Raw genomic sequence first — 24,003 nt, 5'->3', positions numbered from 1 at the left:
AAGAGAGGTGACAGGAAAATCTTCTCTACCCAGCAATTTGCTCTCTTTGAGACACTTAGCACGCTGTCTTTGCTTCATATAGATAACATATTTATTGAAAAATCTGCTTCACCAACAACGGTGAAATCGTGACCAAAAATTACAAAACATCATGGTAGTTGGCTTTATAAAAATAAACTGCAGGAGTATGCCTCACTGATTTGTACTGGTCTCTCTCAGTCCCTTCCTCCTTTAACGGTGCACATTATACTCTTCAGCATAGAACCATTCTAGAAAATTGCATTCCATCCAAAAAAATGCACTTGTTTTTCCTTAGCAGAGGTCCTTAAAGTGACTTTTCCCCCGCCCTCCCCAACAATAAATATAGAAAATAGCCTCTAAACAAATAAATTTTAGTTTGGTCAGCTTAAAAAAAAGGTCCATTTTCCCCCTCTTGGGATATGTAGTGACTAAGCAGCCATTTCAACAGTATTCAAGTCTTTGGTGGCTTCAGCTGCTTAAAGCTGCAGTTTTATGTACAGATGATCAGCTGAGGTTCTTTTTTTCCTCTCCACAAACCAAAGACTTTGAGATGATGTCAGGTGCACGCTCGCTGCACCTCCACTGCGAGCGATCCATGGCCCTGGACAGCAAGCAGCCACAGGAGGTCATCTTTGGCAAGGCAGAGCTTTCACACAGAAGGTGTCTTTGGTGGATGAACCTGCTGCATCAGCTGCGGCCGCTTCACGCGCGGTTTCCGTCTCTTTGGCCTGCTCTTGGCTTTGTTGATCTGCACCACAAAGAAGGCCAGGACCACCATGGCACCGAGAAAGGCAAAGACAGGAATGGTCTGTCCCACGTCCTGGTTGTACCGGCCCGGCATTATACCTAGAGAGGCAAAGAGGTTTGGAAGGCAGCAGTTACCACGTGAGCCACGATGGCTTTGTGGTGCTAATGCCATCTACCAGAAGGATCTGCCCCTAACTCTTGTTCAAAGCCCAGGCAGCCATTAATCAGATTACAGTTCAGACAGGAAGATTAACAGCTGCAGACCGATTAGTGAAAATCAGATGGGATGCTAACGTTACAGGAAAGCACCAGCATTTCCACCTTGACCTATTTGGGCACATGAAAGCATAGCCCAGATTTCCCCTGCAACAACAGTCTTCTGTTTTGCATTAGAAGAGAGATGGAGACACTTGACCATAATCTTACTACTAAGTAATTGCCGTAATTCAAATCCTGATGGAACGAGGAAAGTGATTTCATGCTTGCTTGCTCCAGAGACTGTGCATACAGTGAGGATGAGCTAGAGAAACAAACCCTTCATTTTTACAGGTGTTTCTGGTCTAGCAGCTCAGACTGCAAAAAGAGCACATATGAAGCTTTCCAACTGCCTCCAGCTCAGCCTGCAATGCCAGTCTTGTGAAGGAGAGCTGCCCACCTGAAAGCTGTTCTGAGTGCTAGACATCATTTGTTAGTGTAACAGCTTGCTAAAGGCACCGTTCTGACAAACTCTTCTGGACTCTGCTTTTGTGCACTCACAGAAGAAATTAGCAGTGGGTATGTTCCCACTGCTCCCAAGGACGGGGGCTGCTGCTGACCCATCAGTCTGAACAGCAGCAAAACAAACCTCAACTATTAAAATGCACCCACCAAGATCTTCCTCCCAGTATGTCATGCACACTTTCTATTAAACAAACTATTCACATACAAAAAAAACCATAGCCCTACTATTATATGAACGTTCTTCACAACTGAAAATAACAGTGGTCTCTCATATGGCTGCACAGTGTTTTGGGCTTTTTTCAAAGCTTATGCAAAAAACAAAACCAAAACAGCGATTTTCAAACCTTTCAATATTTACCTCCAGGAATGTCCCATGCTCCACTTTCTCCAGGGGACAGTGGTCTCACTTGGGGTCGGTTCTGTCGAAAACTGGGCAGTGCCACTTTATCAAGGTCAATTGACAGTAATTTTTGATGTTTCCAAAGGTTGCTAGAAGAAAATAAAAGACAGAGGTGTCTGCCCACTTACTTCATTAATGCAAGGAATATTGTAGGAACATAGAAAGTGACAGTACATATAAACCTATGTATAACTCACTAGTCTGGACCCAAGTGATGATCCAGTCCATTCTTCAGGTTTTGCAGTTTGCAGGCCTCCAAAATTAAATTCAGACTTCAAAGGGACACAACCTAGATCAGTAACTATTTACCAACAACTCTCTTTCTTGCACGCAGACTTCTAAAAGTAACCACCAGCAGACAAGCAAGGGCTGTGTGCTGAGCACTTTCCTTCAAGGGAATGACAAATGGCACAAGAGAAGGCAGCACCAGGAGAGCTGTCCAAGAAGATGCTCCAGAAAACTCTTTCCAAGGCACACAATGACGATGGGTTTATCAAGATTGTTCACTCGAAGTTGGAATTGCACAATCATAACAGTGACTTGTGAAGTTATTTTTAAAATCCCTGAGTTTCATAGTGTAGCTATTAGGTGAGTCAGAGTTATTCACTGAAAAGGCATTAATCATTATTTCCTCTTTGCAATCTGGTATTTTTCTAGGAAAAGGCATTACAGCTGTCCCTTTCAAAAGTAGATAGGACAAATTATTTTTCAGCTGAACCAAAAAATGAGACTTCTTGTATAAGAAAGACATATACTAACCTGGGGGCAGTTTCATTCAAAGGCTGTGGTTTGGCCCAGGACAGGTGAGGACAAGCAGGAAGGGATCGGGGTTTAGGGTCTCCCAAATGAGCCTCGAGCACCTTTGAATATCGATGCAAATGGTTACCTGCAACCCACAGCAGAGAGAGACTGGCTTACACAAAGACAGGCAAGATTAAAGTTACCAACACTGACCCTGGGCTAAACAGTGCTGCTGTAAACCCAGGAGCTGTTTCTAGTAATGAGGACTCACAGCTAAATATCAGAATTAACCTAAGGGTAACAGTAAGAGTCTGCACCTACCCACAGCCATTAATCCAAGTTTTTCTGGCAGTATGTGAGATAAGACTGAATGCATTATAATGCTCTGTAGCTAGTAACTAGAATGCCCCCCTAAAAAACAGGCATCTGAACATTCCTACTCTATGAAAAGTACATTTTCTTCAGTCTAATCACAACTATATTATCACAACAAAACCCTGCAATATGTGCTTTCTTCCAGTAAAAGAGCACAACACTGCAGAGCTCACAGCAAACCAAGCTTGCTGGCACGTAACTCAAGGGATCTGCCCCAGCCTTCCTGCCCTGTGAGTCCCGTGAGGCTCTCTCACCTTCCATGCGCTCGGGGAGGGAGGAGCCGGCTCCCGAGGGCGGCCGCTGCCGGTGCTCCGAGTGGCTGAGGCTCGGCGGCATCACCCCGTAGGACGTGTACTGCAGCAGGGAGTCCAGCAGCCAGAAGCAATCTGTGGATTTCACAGCCCCAAGCCCCAAAACAAGATATGCATTATGCCACATTTTAAATGGCTTATCTTTCTGCTAAGAAGGCTTTAATGACATTTAGAATTACAATCCATTTTGCTGGCTCTTGCTTTTCTCCTGAAGTTCTAGGCTCACTTTCAGAAAGATGCGACTTTCAACACACACCCCACATTCCCCTGCAACACACAAACACAGCATTAAACTGTTCAGTCTTAAAATAGTGTCCCTTGTGTACCAAACCAGGCTCAAAAAAATAGGGTTTGAATACAGGAATTCCAGGTTGCACAAGGCATCCAAGTTTTGACAAAAATTATGAGGTTCTTCAGTAGAAGCAAAGAAAGCTCTGAGCTTCTGGTATCATTTTTAACAGGGAAATGGAGAACCAACTGGTTTTTTGAAAATACAAAATAAATACCTTGCAAAGAAAAGTAAGAACAAGGTAGTGTTTACAGTGCAAGGACATGACTCATTTGCTTTCTCAAGCTTAAAAAATAAACAAACAAACAAGGGAGAAACATTCTGGCTACATCCCAGCTAAAGGTACAAGCATAACCTACAGCAGCTGAGGTACAGACCAGGCTGGCAATCAACACCACAATACACGTGGATCATGGTTTATTTTGCACTTCAAAAGCTCATGATCCCTCACTTTGATTCTCTCCTGAATTATTACTACCTTAATCCAGAGCTACCCCTAAGCAACAAGCACTCCAGCTAGTTCACATCATAACTCTAAAGCTTTCCTTTGCAGGAGTAGGACAATGCCTTATCAGCTATTTCCACCACATAGCAAAGCATTTTTCTCAGAACTTCTGCCCCTAGGAACAGTTGGCTGGGAATGGGAGTTAATCTTCATAATCCCAGTGTCCCTTTAACCCTCACCTTTGATTTTTCAAAGAGGTCAAACAGATTTTAAGGATTTATATTCACAAATGTTAGGAATTTTCATCAGTTAAAGCCACCGATGTCTCTGCAGGAGACATAGCTCCTGGTTCACAATTTAAAAGCTAATTTTAAAGGATTTCTTTAGAGCATTCCACTCTTTCTTGCTTCAGATGTCACACTGAATTTAACAGTATGAGGGAGGTCACAGAGCATTATTTTCTACTACTTAATTTAAAGCTATGTATCTTCTCTTTTGTTATGTGCTTTCAATAACCTGCAGCAAGCACTAAGGCACCAATGTGCAGGTGTTAATGCAACTCAAAGGCAGATAAGGAATAATCACAGAACTCTTAAAAAACCCCAAAATGTATGGTAGAGAAAGAAGTGAGCTGCAAATGGAGAGCTCCCTTAGGCAGTAAGTTCCTTTAAACTTAAATAAATTAGGCAAGGGATGGATTGCACCATGTAGTATTTTAAAATATCAGTGACAAAAGCTAAAAAAATTTTAGATGTACTTTTCATCACAAAAGGAAAATTCAGTTCTCTTCAGTGGAAATACAGAAAAAGACTCCACATATTGGATTATTTTCCTTCCCTCAAGCCACAGATCTTCCAGCTTCTGCTTTACATGTCATGAGAAACTTATGCAACCTCTTAAAAATTTGCAAACTGCTCGAAAAAAGATTTTATAAGAATTAGCCACAGTGCTAGGCAGAGAGCATGGCTTCTCTGGGAGCCACAGAAAACACACACACCCCTCACACAACTGCTACCCAGAGCTGCAAACAAATGCCTTGACAACAAATGAAGTTCCCACTTTCTGACATGTTTACACCAGCTGCTGTCGAAGTAGGGTAACCTGAAGTAGTAATGCGCAACTGAAACACTGAGCATTACCATAAATCCTCACAGGAAACACTGCAAAAGGAACAAGGCAGGCTGAGGTGTAAACTCAAAAGATAAAATCCTCTGTTCTATATAAACACTCTGAAGATGTAACTAGGGGAAAAGTGGAAGTTTCTCCTAATGGCCTCTTCACAACTTCAGATCAAGAATGTCTAACTGTTACTGCCTTCTGCAAACAAAAACAGCCCAAAAAATCTAAAAAATCCACAAACCAAACCCCCCCCTTGCAAAACAGCCCACCCCAAAAATCAGCCCCCAAAGCTCATGGAACAGAAAATAAGTGTGTGTGGTAAACAGCTCCATTTATCAGAGGGCTACTTAATGTGGGGTGCTCCCTTGCTGTCAATGCACCTCAGAGCATTTCAGCAGAGCTCTGCAGAACTGAGATTAATCCCCTGTGTGGAACATTTAGAGTCCCTAAAAACCATCTGCTTCCGGTGGGGGCTGTGAAAGGCCCAGAGGAGAGCTGTGAGTGCAGGGCAGTGCCCGTGGCAGGGCTCACCCACCCTTCTGCCGGTGGCTGTCGTCCAGGCAGTTGGAGTCGCCGTACAGAATGATTCTGCCACCGCCTTCCGAGGGAACTTGGTACAGCCCCAGAATAGGCACGTGTTCAATTACAGCAGTCTCCTGCTTTAAAACTTCAAGACCTAAAGCAAAGCACAAACAAATTTCATAGCCTGCAGAGAGTCAGTATCAATCTACTATGAAACAAAACAGCCTACAAATGTCAGCCTTTCCAGCTGACAAATGCAACAATGCCCCTCACCATGTCACACATTTTTGAAAGTTTTCAAAACCACCATGTTATGATAAAAATGAAACTGCTCCAAGACCATGATTGTAAAGTTTCCTACTGATAATAAATTTTCTTCAAAGAAAGAAAAAAAGACCTCACAATCTGGACCGTCTTCAACAACCTTGCATAAAAAATTCTAGTATCTTCAGCAAAAGGTTGAAAATCAAAACGTTCTGCTCTTTATGTTATTTCCATCCTTCTGCAGAATTCTACAGAAATCTGGTTTTAGGTTAAAGGTTTCCTACCTCTCCTTCCTAAAATTATATCCATTAGAAAAAAAAATACAAATTTCATATTTGTATTTGAAATTTATCCCCTTTACTTAAGACACTGTTTAGACAGCAGAAGCAAACCAGAGAGCTCTTCTGCCTCAGAAATTGCAATGAAAGGGATTCAACAGAAAAAGCAGGTCTAGCAGGTTACTTGTCAAATTGACACTCTGTCTTTCTCTCTCACACATAAGGAAATACATAAGTCATTGGCATACAGGGATATTGTCTTTTCTCCAAAAGGCTCACACAGATGAGCTCTACTGTTCCAGAGAATTTCTCCACGAGGTAATTACCTCTGCTAAGTCAAAACTACAATGAACTCACTGATCTTCTCTGGCACTTGCTGACTTGTATCAGAAGCACTGCATGTGCTTCTGCTCTCACACTCAAACACTCTTCACCCATCTGCACAAACCTGACCTGCAACACCCTAAGAGATCTGCTCACAGAGCTCCTGCACAGCACTTCCTAAAAGCTCATCAAACACAAGATTTATTTTTTAAACTGCCTGCTGCCATTACAGTTCTGAATTACCCTCTCCCAAATGAAAAGATATTATGATAAAAGAGAATGGAAATGCATAGAGAACAGAGCACTCAAGTCTGAGACCACAGGCATCCTGTATGCATAAAATTTTCCCTTGTGACAGTTTCACTGGTGACATTTTGTCTACTAAAATTTTTCTTATTTATATCCTTAGATCACCACAGCTACCGCAACACTCATGCTAAATATGGCAATGAAATATGACAAGGGATATATTTCAGTAGCATTTGAAACCTACGAGAAGAGCGAACCAGTAACACAATTACAACACAACTCCCCTTCCAGAGACACGTGTACATGTGTGATCATGTTTCCCCACAGCAATCACAATACAGGGCTGCATATAACACCTGGATATTGCATTATTTAATAATTGTATACAGAGTCACACTGCTGCTACCTGTTAGGCATCAGCTACACGCGCTAGACAAAATGAGAAAATGTGAAAATACCTACCCTGTCAATATGGTTTTGCATTTATTGTTTTTAGACTATCTGACTTTGCAACTTTGCTTGTGCGGTGACCCCAGAGTTCTACTGAAAACACAGAAAAAAGGACCAGGAAGCTCATACCTTGATCCTTGAAAGTCTGTGCAATGACGATGCCATCTTCTGGGAACTTTGCAATACTGCACCCTGACGCGTAATTCACTGCAAGACATCACCAAACTGCTGTCAGACCAAAAATTACACTCCCTCCCTTCCCCACCAGCAGGCCCAGCAGAAAACATTCCCAGGAACACTGCACTGAATTTGCACATTTTGACCAATGTGTGCATTTGCAGAGAAAGCATTGCTAAGCACAGCTTTCACAGGCTCACCTTTACACACGTTCCAAATCCTTCAGTTTAGGAGGTTTTTTTTAACTGAAAAGCTAAATCAAATACCATTAAAAAGTCTACAAATAAAGAAATAATTTAAGAAATCATTTATGAGACTCTTTTCACTGAATCTGAGCGGCTCCCTTGACTCTTGCTCAATCTCAAACTTGCAGAAAGCCATTTTCCAAACACCCCAGTGTAGCCTGTGTGCAATGGACTCCAGTACTCACTTTCATGGCTTGCCAAGGTAAAATCTCCTTCATACAGCCCATCACTAAAGGCCATATTCCAGACAGAAAGCAGATCATTGAGAGCTGGTATATTAGCACCTCCAGTATCAGGCATCCACCACTGCCTGTAAAAATTACAGTGTAACACTGTTTTAAGTACACAGAATATACTCCTAGAGTTTGGCTAACAAAGTCACATGTCCTCCTGCATACAGACTTTACAAAGCCATTTAAATAATAAACCACATTTCAAAGCCTTCTTTAACTCCACGGGCATCTGAGCAGCTGTCTCTGAACACACTGCTTTTGAGTTAAATAATACTGATGTAAAAGTTCTCAGTACATTTCAGCTGCATGAAAATCTTCAATCTACTAGAAAGAAATTCAGTCTTATGCTCTTTGTTTGGCTAAGCTGAGGTAAAAATGACAGTCATATACCTTGTTTCTCATATTTATAAAGAAGCAAAGTGTCATATCTTTTTTCTTTATATGCAATATATACATGCAGCAATTTCAGTAATTGGTACGTGACCTGGTGATACTCTTGCAATGAATGTTTTCTTTCTATTCTGCTCCCCTACAGTAAAAACATGTCCATTTTCATTTGTTGGTCTAGTCCCCAATTTCTTTTTTCTCTTCATTGTAAATGTTTTTCTTGGCATTAAAAGTAGAATACAGTGCCAAAGACATCATGATAAAATGGGTAGCTGTGCTCCACAATCATGATAAAATGGGTAGCTATGCTCCTTAAGCTGCAGCCTAAGGTCAGCTCTGCTAGTTAAGTTAGCACCTTCTTACAGGTAACATCCAAATGCTGAAGTAGAGTGCACCACATTTGGGATTTTTAGGATAATATGTGCAATTCTACGGCATTTTATTTCCCAAAGCATTTGGAAATAAGTCAGTACCTTGTGTTTTCATCATAAAACTTGACTTTTCTCATCACAGACGTGTTGTACCAGTCACTAAAGACTATCAGTGAAAGTCCATTATCAACATCCCTCCTCAACTTGGTGATCTCTTCAGGGAAATACTCTTCCTCACTGTCCACCATCAGCAAAGTCCCTGTGTATAAAAGCAGAAAAAGGAGTTCTCCAGGCTGGTCACTGTGATGTTACCACTATTCACACAACCCACACAGAAGCCAACACAAGTGGACATTTTCACATTTTCTGGTCCATGTGCCCTACACTGGCAGCTCATCTAGTGAATCATATTTAAGGATGGTAAATAAAAGACAAACAAATCCTAAAATTAGTTTGGCAGCACAGGAAGTTTTTAGGGTGTTCCTTATGACTCTTGCTTGTGTGGTCCCAAGAACTGAATGCCCACATGTGTCAGGTGTGTGTTCTGCACTTTGGTGTCACCCAAATGCTCCATAAACTGAGCCAAACTGTGGCACAGCTGGACAATGATGGGATTCACCACTGATCCAAACTGGAGTGCTAATGCAGATGCAGCCTGGTCAGGAGGTTTTTCACTGCTCCAGCTCTAACAGTACTCCCCTCACTACTGCAGACTGGCAGCCAGGTAGGCAGCAATTGCTCTGAAATGTGGTTTGATTCACCCCTTGAAAACTACAGCTGCATTCTGGAAGGACTGACTAAAGTGCCACTGCCACTTTTACATAACCCTCTCTCACTCCTGTTAACAAGCAATAACAACCTTCTCTGTATCACTGAAAAAAACAAAACCAGAAAAGCAGACTTTTATTCCCTGAAAACATGCTTATGCTTTTAGATTGCTTCTAAATACCAAGCCCTTTTGCTTCTTCACTTTCTGATTGCCCAGAAAGGTGGTGAAATTTCCATCCTCAGAGACACATCTTGACAGGATGATACCCTGAGCAATCTGATAAACCACTGTGAGCCCCATGTCTCACATGTCTCACAGCTCCTTGGAACCAAGCCAATTCCACAAGTCCAGGCAGTCTGCATTTGGAAAGCATTCTGATAAAGATCCTGTAGAAATGGGACAGAGTGCACCCTCACCAAGCGTGAAAACAATACCAGCTAGGGACAAGTGGCACATGGACCACAGATCATTGAGTTTTATTCCCCTCACTTCTTCTTCAGGGAATTCTGAAAATACAACAAACTACAATGAAATGAGGAACAACACAATGCTGAATCAGAGGAGAGAGAAGTCCCCTAATGCTGCTCTCCACCAATTATAAAACCAGTGCTCTCAGAAGAAACACTATTCTGCTACTTTTTAAAGGGCTAACATTTATGTATCCATGTGCACATCCACTGAACTCTAAAAGCAGTGGTGAGATATTCACTGAAGAATCAAGATAAACAAAAGATTACTACTGGCAACAGTTCCAGAACTGGCAAACTCAGCAGAATGCACCCTCACCTTACAGGGCACTGAGAAACAGCCCAGCCCAAAACAGAAGAGGGGTTTTGGAGCATGCCAGGGTTAAACAAGGGGGATATAGAAGCAGAAAAGAGCACAGACAGCTTGTTCTGTCCCATGCCTGGCCAAGCTATCCAATTTCCTTCCTGATGAACAAACCAGATACTGCTTTGCTATCACACATGGCTGGATGAACACTTTACCCACTCTTTTATCTAATCAAAGATCACTAAACATTAAAAAAGAACCAGATTGGACACCTTTGATTTTAGTCTGTTAAACAGGTTATGCTTCATTTTGACTGTGCCAAACTCTTTTGGCAAATACAGTTCTGCCTTTGTGGGACTGAATACTGAGGAGCTTTTAACCCACACAGAGACTGGCTTTTCCTCTCTTTTTTTCACTGTAAGGAAAAAACTGCATTAATTCTACTGTAACTGCATTAATCCTACTAAACTCCCAAGCAAGTTTCCCCAGCAATACTCCACACAACTAAATAGCAACACAAAAATAATAAATACTCCCAATGCCAAAATATTTTTCTACTACCACTAGAATTTTTATTTGTACCCTCAACACATTTTTGGTCTTCCAACAAAAGGTCATTTCAGAAAAAGTTAACAGTATGGATAACAAGGCAATTAACTCCTGCTTACCATACTGACTTGCATCAAAACATGTAAATGGGGAACCAAGAACCTCAACAAAGTATCCCATGCTCCTGAGGTGCTGGTACATGTCCCTGAAGTTTGTATGGATATGGTCACCATTCCTTAGAAAAAGAAAAGTGTTGAAGACATTTAGATCTGGCATGTAGAAATCTATTTCCACCTTTCTGATTTTCTGAAATCCTGCCCACCTGCCACCTCTGCATACTCCCAAAGTTTGTGTTCTGGTCACTGACCCAATTAATCCTCACTGAGGTACTGCTGCATGACTTTCCTATGGCTGCTTCCCTGTTCCATCTATGAAAGGTCACCAAAGTCTTTTCCTGCTTTGAAGACAGTCTCCCTTAAGAGACAAGGGGTCCCTTCTAGTCTTAAATTGTCAAGTTTGTTTGGTAAGTGAATGCTGAAGCAGTTAATAAAACATCCCCTTTAACTTCTTGTGAGAAATTAGGTCAGAATAGAAAAGCCAAACAAAAATCTCAGTATCTTAAATGGGCATTTTAAAAGCTTTTCATTTCACATTAATAAAACCACAGAGCTCAAAAAACCATCCTGCACCAAAAGCATAGAGTCCAAGTGCTTTACATGGACTTCTTACAAAAGATAATCCCATGCCCCTCTGAAAAAGGCCAGAATTACAGCATTCAGTAAAATTATCCCATCTCATTAACACACAATCAAGAAATACTGATTTAATAGAACCAGAGATAAATACCAATCTAATGGATCATTCTTCATCCTCAAATTATCCCTGGGGAAGTATCCTGGTGGGTACCGGAGGTTGTGGTACTGGTCCCAGAGGACTCGTTTGCTACGAGGTGGAGTAGGAATAATCTTCACTTTTATTGGAAGCTTCACCGTTGAAGTCTGCTCTGCACCATTCTTAGACTGAAGGACAGAACAAACTGCAGTGAAATCCTTTCTCCCCACAGCAATCAGTTCACCAAGGATTGTAAAAGATCAAAAAGCTGGAGGTATCAAATCTACTTTTTGTCACCAGTACCAGCTCCAGAGACAAAGAGATTACTTTTTCCCTAAATTGCTGCAGTATTTTTTATTGCACTCAACAGTTTGTAATTATGCTCAGAACTTAACATATGTTACAACTGTGATCTGGTTCAACTGTCCAACATCTTAAAAGTTTCTCAGGAACAATTAAGCATGGTTCTAGAAGAAACATATTCAGGCAATCTTTTTCAAAATACATTACTTAAAATCCACAATAAACAAATGAAATTATGATGTTGGTCCCAAAGAGAAGTTTCCTGATTCTAAATTACATGCAATTTATTCTCAATTATAAAGAACATTATTTGTACTCTTTAATTTTCTGACCCAAATTTAACTTATGTTTCAAATGACAGGGCTAGAGCAAACCCTTAAAACCAAGGTATCTGTGTATCAGAAAGCAGCTTAGATAACTCTTCACCCAGAAAATCCAAAATGCAGAGAACTTACTTCATTTTCTGCAGGGGATGATACTGTGATCATAACATGACCCTGAGCAATGCCTTCCCAAGATGATGCTTTCTTGGCTACAGAGATGGAAATTGCCAAGTATCCAGACCAAGGCCACAAGACTGGGGAATAGGAGAAAGCCACTTCAATGTTATCCCCATTTTGGGGCAGATAGGGCTGCCAGTCTGGCTGTGAAATGAGAATACAGAACACTGGTAACACAGTATTTGCAATCACTACTTTTTGCTCACATAGCCCTTTTCCTCTGCATGAAGTAAAAATATTAGCTCTTCTGAAGATTACATCAAATTTAAAAACACCCTCCAAGCCCAAGAGTTTGGTGTTGTGTCAGTGAATTACCCCAACTGTGACAGCACCAATGACCCAGACCAGAGAATTTTAGAGGCAGGATGGTGAAAAGCTGCCAAGTGAACCTGCTTTAACATTCTGAGATCATGTGCAATCATTTATTGGTGAGAGCACAAGATTTCCCTTGTGATAACAAGGCCAGCTAACAGTGGAACAGACACAGGCCAGCTACATCAGCTGTGTGTATTACCATAAGCTAATGACCTTCGATATGAGCTTCAGTGCCCTTTAATGTAAGCTTGAATCTAAAAAAAACTCAGGAGTCACACTAAAATGTTACAATCAGGCTCATTTACCTTGGCTGGAGTTACAGGACAGGTGTCTTCTTTAACTTGTATCAATTCTCAAATCTATGCTACATTGAAACTAAATTAAAAGCCTCCCTATCTACCCAACACTCTCAACATCAGGGGTGTGAAAGAACAGGTTTGGCAGCAGAGCCTGGTTAAGCTGATAAATTCAGGTCACCCTGACCCAGGGAAAAGGTTTAATTTAGTGTCAGGATTCTTCACTGAGATCATTTATGTTCCAGGATGAAAAAAAATTAATTAATAAGGTCTGTCCAGAAGATTTTAAATGCTATTAGAGAACACAAAGAAATCTCTAAGTACATCTTAATTCAAACTGGTTTTGCAAAGATAAGATGTTACACGCCCTGAAACCAATGCATTGCTTGAAAACTTGTAGACAGCTCATGTTGCCAAATCCTCCAATGTGGGTGCACCCTTTAATCAAACATCTTGCATCTCTTGCTCCCAGCAGTGAGGTTTGTTATGAGGAACTCATAGCTAAAGTAGTATTTACTGGGAAGGCTTTAGCAACGTTACCAGTCAGAATTTGGAACAATGTTAATACTTACCCTGTCTACAATTCTCCCCGTGACTCCCATGCCATTAAGGATAGTAACATTAACAATAGTTGGCATCCCTCCATAATATATGGGCTGAGAACAGTAGGGCCACATGTAGGGACATTCAGTCAAGTCAATATAGCTTGGACTCAAACTGCAGCAGGACAGAAGAGGGAAAATTTAAAGAGGAAAAAATTAACAATAAACAGAAGAGCATGCCACTACACATAGCTACAAAAAAGTTTCAGATAAACCATGCCAGTCATAGTTTACCAATCCGTCATCTCATTTCCTAAATATGCCCCAAAATCTTCTTCACTTCCTCTTTTTTATTTTAAGTTTTGTGGCAAGATTTTCATACACAAAAAAGGAAACATCTCAGTTCAGGGAGAAGGTCCTTATTCTCAGAAGTTAAAATTTAAGTACTTTCCCACTGTGTCCTTACATTATTCATAACATCTAAGGCTATAAGAGAAAAGGACTACACACTGCTGCATAACTTTTCATCCATTCTCTGGTCAAAATCCATGCTTGAGATTATGCAAGATCTGTGCAAGTCCTCACTGTTGCACAAGCACAGATTGCTCAACTGAGCTACACATGCACCACCTGTTCTCTTAAACAAAAGAGCAAATTCTATTGTACCACTGATTAATTAAGGATTAAAATTAACCTGGCCTGTGGTTTATAGCTGTTGAGGATCTGATAAGCTCTTAGAAGATCCAATTTGCCATGTCCTTGCTCAAACATGTTGACTCCAGGAAGTCTCCGTGCTGATGCAATAAGGGCCTGCTTCATACTTGCTGGATTCACCATTTCACGCTTCTGAACTGTGCTGAAACAGAAAAAAATAGACTACAAAATCAGTTTGCTGTAACATTCTCTGTATTTGTCTATAATTGCTTGATTTCTCATTATACAAATGTAGAAGAGAGACAAGTTTCTGGTATATTTCTCTTTAAAACTAATAATACATGAATTTTTCTCCTTACAATGTGCTCCAGGACCAGCAGTCATTACAACCAGGGCAGCATCTTTATATGCTAAATAAAACATCTGTCTTCCAAGGGGAAAAAGTACCTCTGTTGTTCAAACAAAACTACACCATTTTGGGGGGAAATATGATGGTGACTTTGAATTTTTTGCATCTTTCTCAAATAAAGGTTTGTCTCTTCCATATGGAGTGGCTAGGACAAACACAGGGCGTGGACTTGCAGTTCCCACTTTCAAATTCTTCAGTGTGCAACAGCTGACTTACGCAACAGGATAATGGCCATAAACCCCTGCATCCTATAAACTTTACAAGAACATAGAAAGTTATCCTACTAAAGGCGCCTACTTTGAGCAGCTGCTCTTTTACAACAGTTGACAGAAGGGCAGCAATTCCAAATTCTTAAAAAACGTGACAAAATTGTCTCATAGTACTGTTCTCTCTAACTATATTCTCAAAGACCTAACTATTATTCAAAACAGTTCTCAATTTTTTTCATGAAACTTAGAGGTAGCCAGATAAGGTAATGTCTCAAGCAGAACAAGTGATTTTATTCTCCAAGCTTGTTTTCCTATATGTAAACACAACCTAGTTTTATTTGATGGATTCCTCTATAGAGAATTTTATGACCCTACTGATTGGTATCTTTCTAGAGATTCTTATATAAGATTTACCTCACTAAGAGAGTGACAGCACCTGCCACCACAGGAGATGCCACACTTGTCCCAGAGAGGGAGCGGCAGCCACCTTTCATACCAGACCCTCTCACTCCGGAGCCATAAGTAACAATATCAGGCTTCACTCTGCCATAACCTCCAGGCAGCTCCTGTGAAAGAAAACAAAAGGATTATTGTCCTAATGTAAAATGAACACTGATGGCTTCATTTGGGCATTTAAACTAACTGCAGGTCATTCAGAAGTAAAATTAGAAACCAAATGATCTGAGGTTCAGCATCACAGAACAGCAACTAAGTCAAAGAATGACTCAAGCTGTTTAGCACAAGTTCCCAACTTTTCAACGTTAGGCTGATCAGCATTTCTGCTAAGCAGGAAACCACTGACCAAGGGAGAACCACACTGATTCCTGGCTACACAAACAGAAGCATGTGACAGTCCCCTTGATCAAGATCGCTGTGCAATCTTGATCATCTGACATCATGTGTGCAGCAAGCACCCCCTCAGCTCCACAGGCAAGCAAGCGCCATTTCACATGTAGCACCTGGAAATCCTAGGATTTTTCTACTAAAGGACAAGAGCAGACCTTCATGTTTGCAGATTTTACCACACAGACAAGTCTTCACCATCAATCAAAAGGAAGTGGATGTTTTACAAATTCATCAAAAATGTCAATAGTAGTGAGGACAAATATGAGAAACTCTGAAAAGAACATTAAGCATCTTGCTTAACTATTCTGATCTCTTTTCTCCAACACACATCTACACAGGACTGCCCACTCAGAAAAGGTTGCCCTTCCAAGGCTTATTTTGGCTGCAAATGTGAGCAGCCACCATGAAAATATCTTACCCAAGTGGTCATTCCCCTAGATGAAAAGCGAGCTATATTATCTTCGAAGTCAATGCCACCTACTCCAATCACATCCATCTGGTCAGCAGGATTATTGAGAGTCCTAGAATAAGTTGGGAGACAGGAATATAAAAGAATTAAAACAAAACCCAAAAAACCAAGATACAGTCTTAAGTTTATGCTGGTAACAGAAGTGCTGCCATCAGATTTCTGTCACATATTTATACTTCACAGGTGACAGCAACTTATCAGGCAGTTACTAACTCAGTAACTATCAAACCATGCACCTTGAAGACAAAACAAAATCTATTTTTAGGCATTTATTTTAGAAATACACCACAAATTGTCCTGGGTTGATCCTTTCTATATTCCTTAAGTCCAAGATCAGTACCCAAATGTCTGCCCACACTAAGAGAAGTGTCAGCTGGAAGCACTGCCATTCTTCTTCTGCTGACCTTCCACTGTTTATAAGAAAAATATTTAGTTAAGTACTTCACAAAATGTAAGTAGTAAGGACAGGGGAAAGAGTTTAACTTGAGTCACTTTCTAAGATTAGAGAAAAAAAAGGAGAGAAAACTTCCTGACCAAGCACAACTACTTCCAAACCCACAGAACACCACAGCCAGTTCCCTCTGAAGCGGTTGCTGACACTCACCCATATAAAGGGCCATCGTTGCCAATAGCAGAGACCATGATGACATTGTTGGCAGTCAGCTCCCAAACCTACAAAAAACAATGTTTACAATACGGCTCTGCCACCAAAAAAGACTTTTCTAACAGACATAACCTCTTTCTAAGCCTTACAAGATACATCTCACTGTATATCTAGTATTAAGCTCTGAACTTTCCTAAGATGATTTTAGCAATAACCCAGCCCTGACAGCAACCCTGCTGACAGAATCTTCTCACGCCAAAGGAAAAACTTTGTCTGTAACAAAGCACTGTAGATGACAAAGTCAAGCACCCAAGACTGGATTTTAGTTAAGTGTCTCATATTAAAGGTCCTTTAATTGTCTGCTTAGGAGTAATTTTCTAGCAGATTACCAAGCATTTTGTTAAAGGGCATTTTCCATAACTCTGTGAACATCTGGGTTATGCTTGGGGTTTTTTTAACTCATTCCTTATACATATTCCTAAAAGCTTGTACACTGTACAAAATTTCTGGCACGCAAATGAAACACAGAAACTGTCAGCAGGACCAGACACAAAGAAGTAGCTCTGCAAGTCCAGCATTTGTGTGAGAGATACCAGCATTATGCACACTTCATTTACTCATACTAACTTTGTCAACAAACGGATGATCCATGAAGTCTGGCCCACCAATACTCAGATTCAGTACATCTATCTTCTTTAAGATCGCATAATTAAAAGCATCCAGAAACCAAGATGTATATGAGACCTATGTAAGAAAGAGGGGAAAAAGTTATCATTAAAAAAAAAAATCTGACAATGCAGGCTTTAGACAGAGAAGAAAAACAACCCCAAAATAAAGCACAAAACTGACAATGGTCTTAAATTTCTAGCACTCAGTACGTTTGAGTGACTGCTCCCTTATACAGGTAAGACTTCCATCTTATTTCTGAAAAACGTACCAGATTTGGAAACTGACAGATATCTTGTAGCAAGTCTTTTATAAATAGAAACCTGCATCCCTTCCACTTATCAATGTCTACATTTATGAGTGCATGCAATATTCCCAAAGGAAAGGATTATTACAGCATTAACTTGAAAAGGCAGGAATTGAAACACATGTAAAATAGCTACCTGATTATTGGTGAACACTCTGAAAATGTGCAGTTCAGCATTTGGAGCAAATCCCTGGCATTCCCTCATGCTGGCTATCACACCTGCTACAAAAGTCCCATGGCCTAAACCTATCAGCATGAGAAGGAAACAAAATAAGACATCAGAACACAAAGAATTCCATTGCAAAGAATTTTTATTGCTGAACATCACCTATAGCAAAAATCCCATAAATTTAACAGACTTTACAACAAATCACATGTGCTGGGTTCAGTCCTAGTCTTTTTGAACCATATATTGCTACCAGGTTCAGCGGGGACAGAATTTGCAGCGCACTGTAGCCAGACAACGAGCTGATGAACCTTGGGTGATTAATTGTCCAGTCCATCCACTCCTGATTGCTACCGATTTGGAAAATGAAGCTCATTTTCCAAAGTCAATATATTTTAATGCAGACTTCTCAAAGGATTTTTATCCTGAGTCTGCAATAATCAAATTTTGTTAAGCATGAGCAATGAGACAAGAAAACATTCATTTCCCCTCTCCTCAAAAAATACTTTAGCTTTTGCTTTACTGGACTGCCCACATTACATTTTTGTACTCTGAATCTGCCTGTCCAGCAACCCTCTGGGCACAGAACTTACAGAAAGAGCTATCCAAAAGCAGGTGCTGCAATGTAAAGTAATTACTGTGTAAACAAAACTATGGAGGTGCACACAAGACTGAGCAATACAAGCATCTACCTCGAACTCTAGGGAGATTCAATGGCCAATTGACTCACTGACCCAAACTGTATGAAGTTAATAATCTGTGAAAGCACACGGTCAGGGCAAGTCAGGGTCAACACAGAAAAAAGGAACACAAACAAAGTGTAGAAAATAAGAGGTTCAGTTATATAGAATAGAGAAACTTTATAGGAAGGTGCCAAACTCCAATCAGTTTAGGACTACACAGTAAGGAAGGAAAATGCTGGCCCCCATCAGTATGGAAATATGTAGCACTGTGAAACAGCAACATGAAAAGGAGCAGGAAAAAAACCACCTTTGTTGGGTTTGCTCTAAGTGCCACCTTCTCGGGCAACGTATTCCCAGGTGCACAGTAACTTTTTGCCCTGACATTTTTCAAGAGCTATGATGAAGTGTCACATATGACTCCAAGGACACTTATGTACCACCCTTTCAGAACCTTAATAGTCCCTGCTGAATTTGGTATGCGTACAAAGTGCCTGGGACACTGCAAAATTAAGCTTTAAATATCAAGAAATACAGTTTTAACAGATGTTAGCAGCACTGCAGCAAGCACAAAACACACCAATGTCAGGAAGAGCTGGGAAATTGCTCAGTAACTCACCATCATCCAAGGTTCTCTCATTAGTCCAGTTTGTTCTCTCCTTTACATTTTTGAAATGTGGATGTTTCTCACTCAGACCAGTGTCAAACACTGCTACTCTCACACCAGCACCTATTAAGAGAAAACACGGCTTTTTCTGATTCAGCTCCATAGCAAATCTATTCTATCAAGTTAAAAGAGAACTTTTGTTTAATGTAGTAAGCAATTTACAATTCAAGTCGGCTATAGGTAATAAATAAACTCAAATTCCAGCTCAGAAATTCAGTCAAACATCATAAACATGACCAACTTCCCCTAAGTACACACATACAAACAAGCACTCCATAAATATACACTGCATTCCAAACCAAATTATTTCTCAATCTTTGCAACCTGGCAGCCAGTGAAAGGTTAACACACACGAGTCAATTAGCCTCTCCTCACACTTCACTTGTTTTTCCAAGAAGGTTATTGTTCTCAGGCAACAAGCAGAAGCATACCTGTGTAACCCATCTGCCAGAGGACATCTGCCTGCAAGGTCTGAGCGACCTGGCGAGGGATGGCTCTCAGCAGGCGCCTGCTCGAGTGCCGGCCTGTGGCGTGCCAGAAGCCAGAGCCCAAAGAAAGACTGGCTCTTCTCAAGGGCCGCGACGACTGCCACTTCTGAGTCCACCTGGTCTCATTGCAGTGCAGCACTGGATCAGCTGTGTACAATTAGGATGAAGAAAATTAAAAACAGCACAAGGAAAACCATCATAGAATTGATTCTTATGGAAATTTAAGGCATCATAGTGCTACAACAAAAGTTTTAGATTATTGAGAATCGAATTTCTCTAATCAAAATCAGTAAAAGCTGCTGGTTTATCTACTATGGATACAGAGGTCCCTGGTCTCAGGTAAGCAACTGCTACAGAAGAAATATTTCCATGTTGCAGATGGAAAAATAGCATGCTTCAGCAAACGTATGACAAGACTCTGGCAATTTTATAACCAAAAGAATAGATTTCTGTTAATTAAAGAAAAACTGCAGGGCACTTCTCATTCGTGCAATGCTAAGCTGATGGTCTGAAATGAGGCTAAGGACACTTTTCCAAAGCAGATCCCATGCAGGCACACAGAAAATAACTTACACTCTGAATACTTGAGTGACCGAAAGACCTTTCTCTGAGGTGTGACACGCTTGATGTTTGGGTGATCTTCCAGAGTGAGCACTCCATCCTTCTGCTTCTCGTTGATCTGAATAACTTCAAAATCGCTCGGATAGTCACTGGCCGGGTTGTTGCGAGGTACAATCCTCCAGTTCTCAATATCACCACTTTTTAATGCACTTGAAATAAATTTACTTCGAGCTTTAGCTGTGAAGTATCCATTAAAAGCCACAATATACTCTGGAACAAGAGCACAACTTTATCAGAACTGGTGTTTAAGTAGCTTATACATGAATTCACATTGCAAAGTGTGAATTTTTCTTTACTTAGAACAAATAATCACAATTTGAGACCCTTTTCTGCTGCTTTTACAGGTTTGCAATTTATTTCTGCACTATGTAAAGGATTGGGGGTGTTGGAAACATAAGAAATATGACAAGAGCCTTTGAAAGGAAGGTAGAATTGTAAATATCAGGGAAAGGCAAAATGACATGAGAGGGGCAGGGGTGAGGGAACAAATTTATTGCCACAAACTGGTATGTCAATTCAGTGTGCTTCTTGATAGGTATGGCTTAAAGACTCTACATGGTACTGAGCTTTAGTACAAAAACTATGACAACCTCAGAAAACAAAGCTGGACTCCAGAGCCCAGTCCCTGATCTGCACCAGTGATTTGTCAGCAGGCTCAGCTCCAGCTCACACCACCACACTGACTGTGTTAAGGCTGTGGCCAGCTGTGCACAGAAATGTCACCTCTGCCACCCTCCTGCACACACCCAGGCACAGCACAGCTTCACTGCAGGTTCCTGAGGCAGCACAGGATGCAGGGTCAAGGTGTCCTACTGCTGTCCTCTGCCATCCCAGCTGCAGCATCTGCCTCTCTCTGCCTTTCACCTGCTCCCTTCACTATTATCTGCCATTCTTCCATGCAAGTATCACTTCCTTTAACAAATCCACAGACTTCTTGCTTTTCTCTCCCCTTCCAGGCCCATCTGCATGGTTACACTTTATTTAAGAGCCTCAAGCATACTACTGGCCAGGTCAAAACAAAAAGCTACTAAACACACCACTCTTGCCCACCCCAAGCCTTCCGACTCCATTTTCACCTTTAAAATCCTCTGGATTTCCCTTTCCCTCTCTTGTTGGAACACTGTCTCCAGCTAAACAAAGAACCTTTGGAGAAGTGTTCCTCTTTTCGAATACAGAGAATTTAACAGATGATGGGCTCCTACAGAAACTCTGAGTGTTACAATTGCACAAACACCACAAATCAGTAACATACACATGAACATGACATGGATTTTTTTTTACTGCTTAACTCTTTCTTACCATGCTCCACAACGGTCGAAGTGAACTCCACTTTCAAAGTAAGTCGAGAACATCCAGGACACACGTGAGCCTCATGAGAGGAATTCCCTGCTCTGGTACCAAAGTGTTTTTTGCCACAGAGTAAAATAACAAACAGAACAAGCCAGATGTTTGCAAACTTCATGGTCGTAGAAGAAAATGGTTTCATTCCAAAAATTCCATATATTCAAATCACAATTTTCTTCTTTATAAACTAGTTCCTTTTTGTTTCAGCAAATGTCGCTTTCACTGTGCTGATCAACTGGATATTCTGAAAGCTGGATCCAAAATAAGTAGAGATTTCATGGTCTTTTCAGGTCAAGCCTAGCAAACAGGCTCATTTCTTTCTCCGCTTCTTCTCCATTTTGCATTAAATGCTTCAGTCACTCAGGATGTGGCAGCTGAGTCCTGTACTCCATTTCTGATGGCAAAGTTAACTCCCCAGAAGAATTAGCAAAGCTGATTGCAAGGCAACCTATAAAGCAAGGCAATACAGAAAATAATTAGATGTATTAATAATAATTTGTCCAACTGTCTAGTCTGAAAATCACAATAAAAAAAGACACCTTTGTAGTTTGTTTTAGAAATAATAGGGAAAAAAGTTCCTCCTATTTAATTGACAATTGTTCACCAACACGGAAGTTTTTCCCTTGTTCAGAGCAGAGCATATGTGAAGCACTTGGGTATTAACCTGACAAGAGAACAGGCAACAATGACCACCAAACTCAACCACACTTCATGTAAGTGGAGCAAAGAGCTAAAAATTACATGCAAATCTCATGGCAGGGAAAAAGTGCAAAATAAAATACTAACATGATAAAAGTGCCCATGGACACTAAAAAAAAGCATGCTTTTTTTCCCAATCAGAAACATGGCAAATAGAAATAATGCACAGAACTTCATTTTACACAAGGCAAATCAGATTCAAACTCTATGCTAAAGCCAGGTAAAGACAAAAGATACCAGAAGAGGCAAAGCTGCAGCGACTGTGCTTGAAAATCTACATGAAAAAAGTCTTTCAAAAATTTTTTGAGCCAGGGTGTGTGTTACTAAAAACATGGGCACCTGAGGAAGTAAGAGCTGATAACAGCATATGAAGTTAAAGGAAGGTGTTGGAAGTGTTTCCACATGGAGGCACAGCCTCTCCCCCTAATGTTCCAAAGTGCATAATACACTCCAGAAAAATTGCAACGCAAGTATTCTTCTGAACTCCAAACACTCAACCAGCAACTGAGAAATACAAGGCCATTAAAAGACAAGAAAAGAGAAACATTTATGTCTGGTTTGTCACAGCACCTGGGGAAGCAGAACAGAACTGTATACTGCAGCTGTGACCAGGACTGGAACGTAGGGGCCTTACTAGGGGATTCACAGGATTTAGGGGAATGATGGGCTGACCTCACAGCACAGCAGATGAATCGAGTCTGAATGCAACAGCTGTTACTTCATTTTCATTTAACTTTATTTAGCATTATCAAGTATTTCCTTGTAACAGGGACAGAAATTACCTCTATTTTTATTTGACTGACAACACCATGACAGACTGGGAACTGTGAGCAGTTACAGTTTCCCCTTCATTCCTAACTCAATATAGTTACAGGGCACTGACTACCGGCCTTGGCTAAGCTCTGCCTGCCTTATCACTTCATCGGTTAATAACCCCTACAGCAATAAAGTAAAACAACCACACAAATGAGCAAAATAAACACCCTTGTGGCTAATAACAGGTTGTATGTAAGTACGATAACGAAGTACGATGGATACTAAGAGCAAAGGAGCAGCACGCCCACAGGTTCGATCTGTTTAACACCCACACCTGAGCTTAGGACGAGACTCACACCTGCCAGCCTGCCCCTGCCCCGGAGGAGCTCCGCCCGGAGTCACTCCCCGCTCCTGCCGAAGCGAGGCCCCCATCCGTCCCGCGGGCTGAGCACGCCGCAAGGATGCTGCAGCGCAGCAGCACCGACCCGTCCGGGCAGCTCCGCCAGTAGCACGAGCGAGCCCAGCGAGCCCGGGCCCGGTACCGTCCGGCCGGACTAAAGCCGCAGTGAGCTTGGCCGGGCACCGTGCGGGGCAGCGCCGCCGCTCCCGGCCCGGGCTGAGGTGAAGTGACAGCCGGCGGAGAGCGCCCCACGCCGCGGCGGCGGGCGAGGCCGCCCCGGAGACGAGGGGCAGGAGCGCCGCCCCGCCCGCCCCCAAACCCTGAAGGAGCCGCGGGCTCCCGGCCCGTCCCGCCCGCCCCGTGCTCACCGCGCCGCCGCCGCCGCCCGGCCCGCCGCCATCTTGAGCGCTGTTTACCGGCGCGCTCTCGCGAGAGCCCCGCGGGCCGCGCTGCGCAGGCGCGGGCGGTCCC

At 41.6% G+C, this 24,003-nt stretch overlaps 1 protein-coding gene across 1 annotated transcript; it reads right to left on the bottom strand.

The window, feature by feature from the left end:
- Positions 1-135: 135 nt before the first annotated feature.
- Positions 136-23,943, bottom strand: MBTPS1 (membrane bound transcription factor peptidase, site 1). Its single transcript, XM_084215008.1, has 23 exons — positions 23,901-23,943; positions 21,633-22,125; positions 20,286-20,543; positions 19,656-19,859; positions 19,177-19,287; positions 17,848-17,957; positions 17,366-17,482; positions 16,739-16,806; positions 16,084-16,186; positions 15,234-15,385; positions 14,242-14,403; positions 13,578-13,722; positions 12,350-12,538; positions 11,607-11,779; positions 10,880-10,995; positions 8,771-8,927; positions 7,863-7,987; positions 7,385-7,462; positions 5,704-5,844; positions 3,259-3,390; positions 2,648-2,774; positions 1,847-1,977; positions 136-867 (listed from the first exon to the last, which is right to left on the bottom strand). Exons 2-23 carry the CDS (start codon positions 21,817-21,819, stop codon positions 671-673), a joined length of 3,183 nt encoding a protein of 1,060 aa, XP_084071134.1. The 5' UTR covers positions 21,820-22,125; positions 23,901-23,943; the 3' UTR covers positions 136-670.
- Positions 23,944-24,003: the final 60 nt, after the last annotated feature.

Source organism: Fringilla coelebs, assembly GCF_963513975.1.
Source record: "Fringilla coelebs genome assembly, chromosome: 14".
NCBI classification, from domain to species: Eukaryota; Metazoa; Chordata; class Aves; order Passeriformes; family Fringillidae; genus Fringilla; species Fringilla coelebs.
The sequence above is the reverse complement of the archived record's forward strand: the minus strand, read 5'-3'. Positions and strand labels throughout refer to the sequence as shown.

What these genes read in the sequence shown, in the direction of transcription:
- MBTPS1 (XM_084215008.1), bottom strand. Translation starts at nt 21,819, where the DNA reads ATGAAACCATTTTCTTCTACGACCATGAAGTTTGCAAACATCTGGCTT. An exon ending in GTCACTCAAGTATTCAGAGT is followed by an intron (nt 19,860 to 20,285) that starts GTAAGTTATTTT and finishes AATTGTACACAG; the next exon opens with CTGATCCAGTGCTGCACTGC. An exon ending in AAGAATGATCCATTAGATTG is followed by an intron (nt 10,996 to 11,606) that starts GTATTTATCTCT and finishes TCTTTTTCTAAG; the next exon opens with GAATGGTGACCATATCCATA.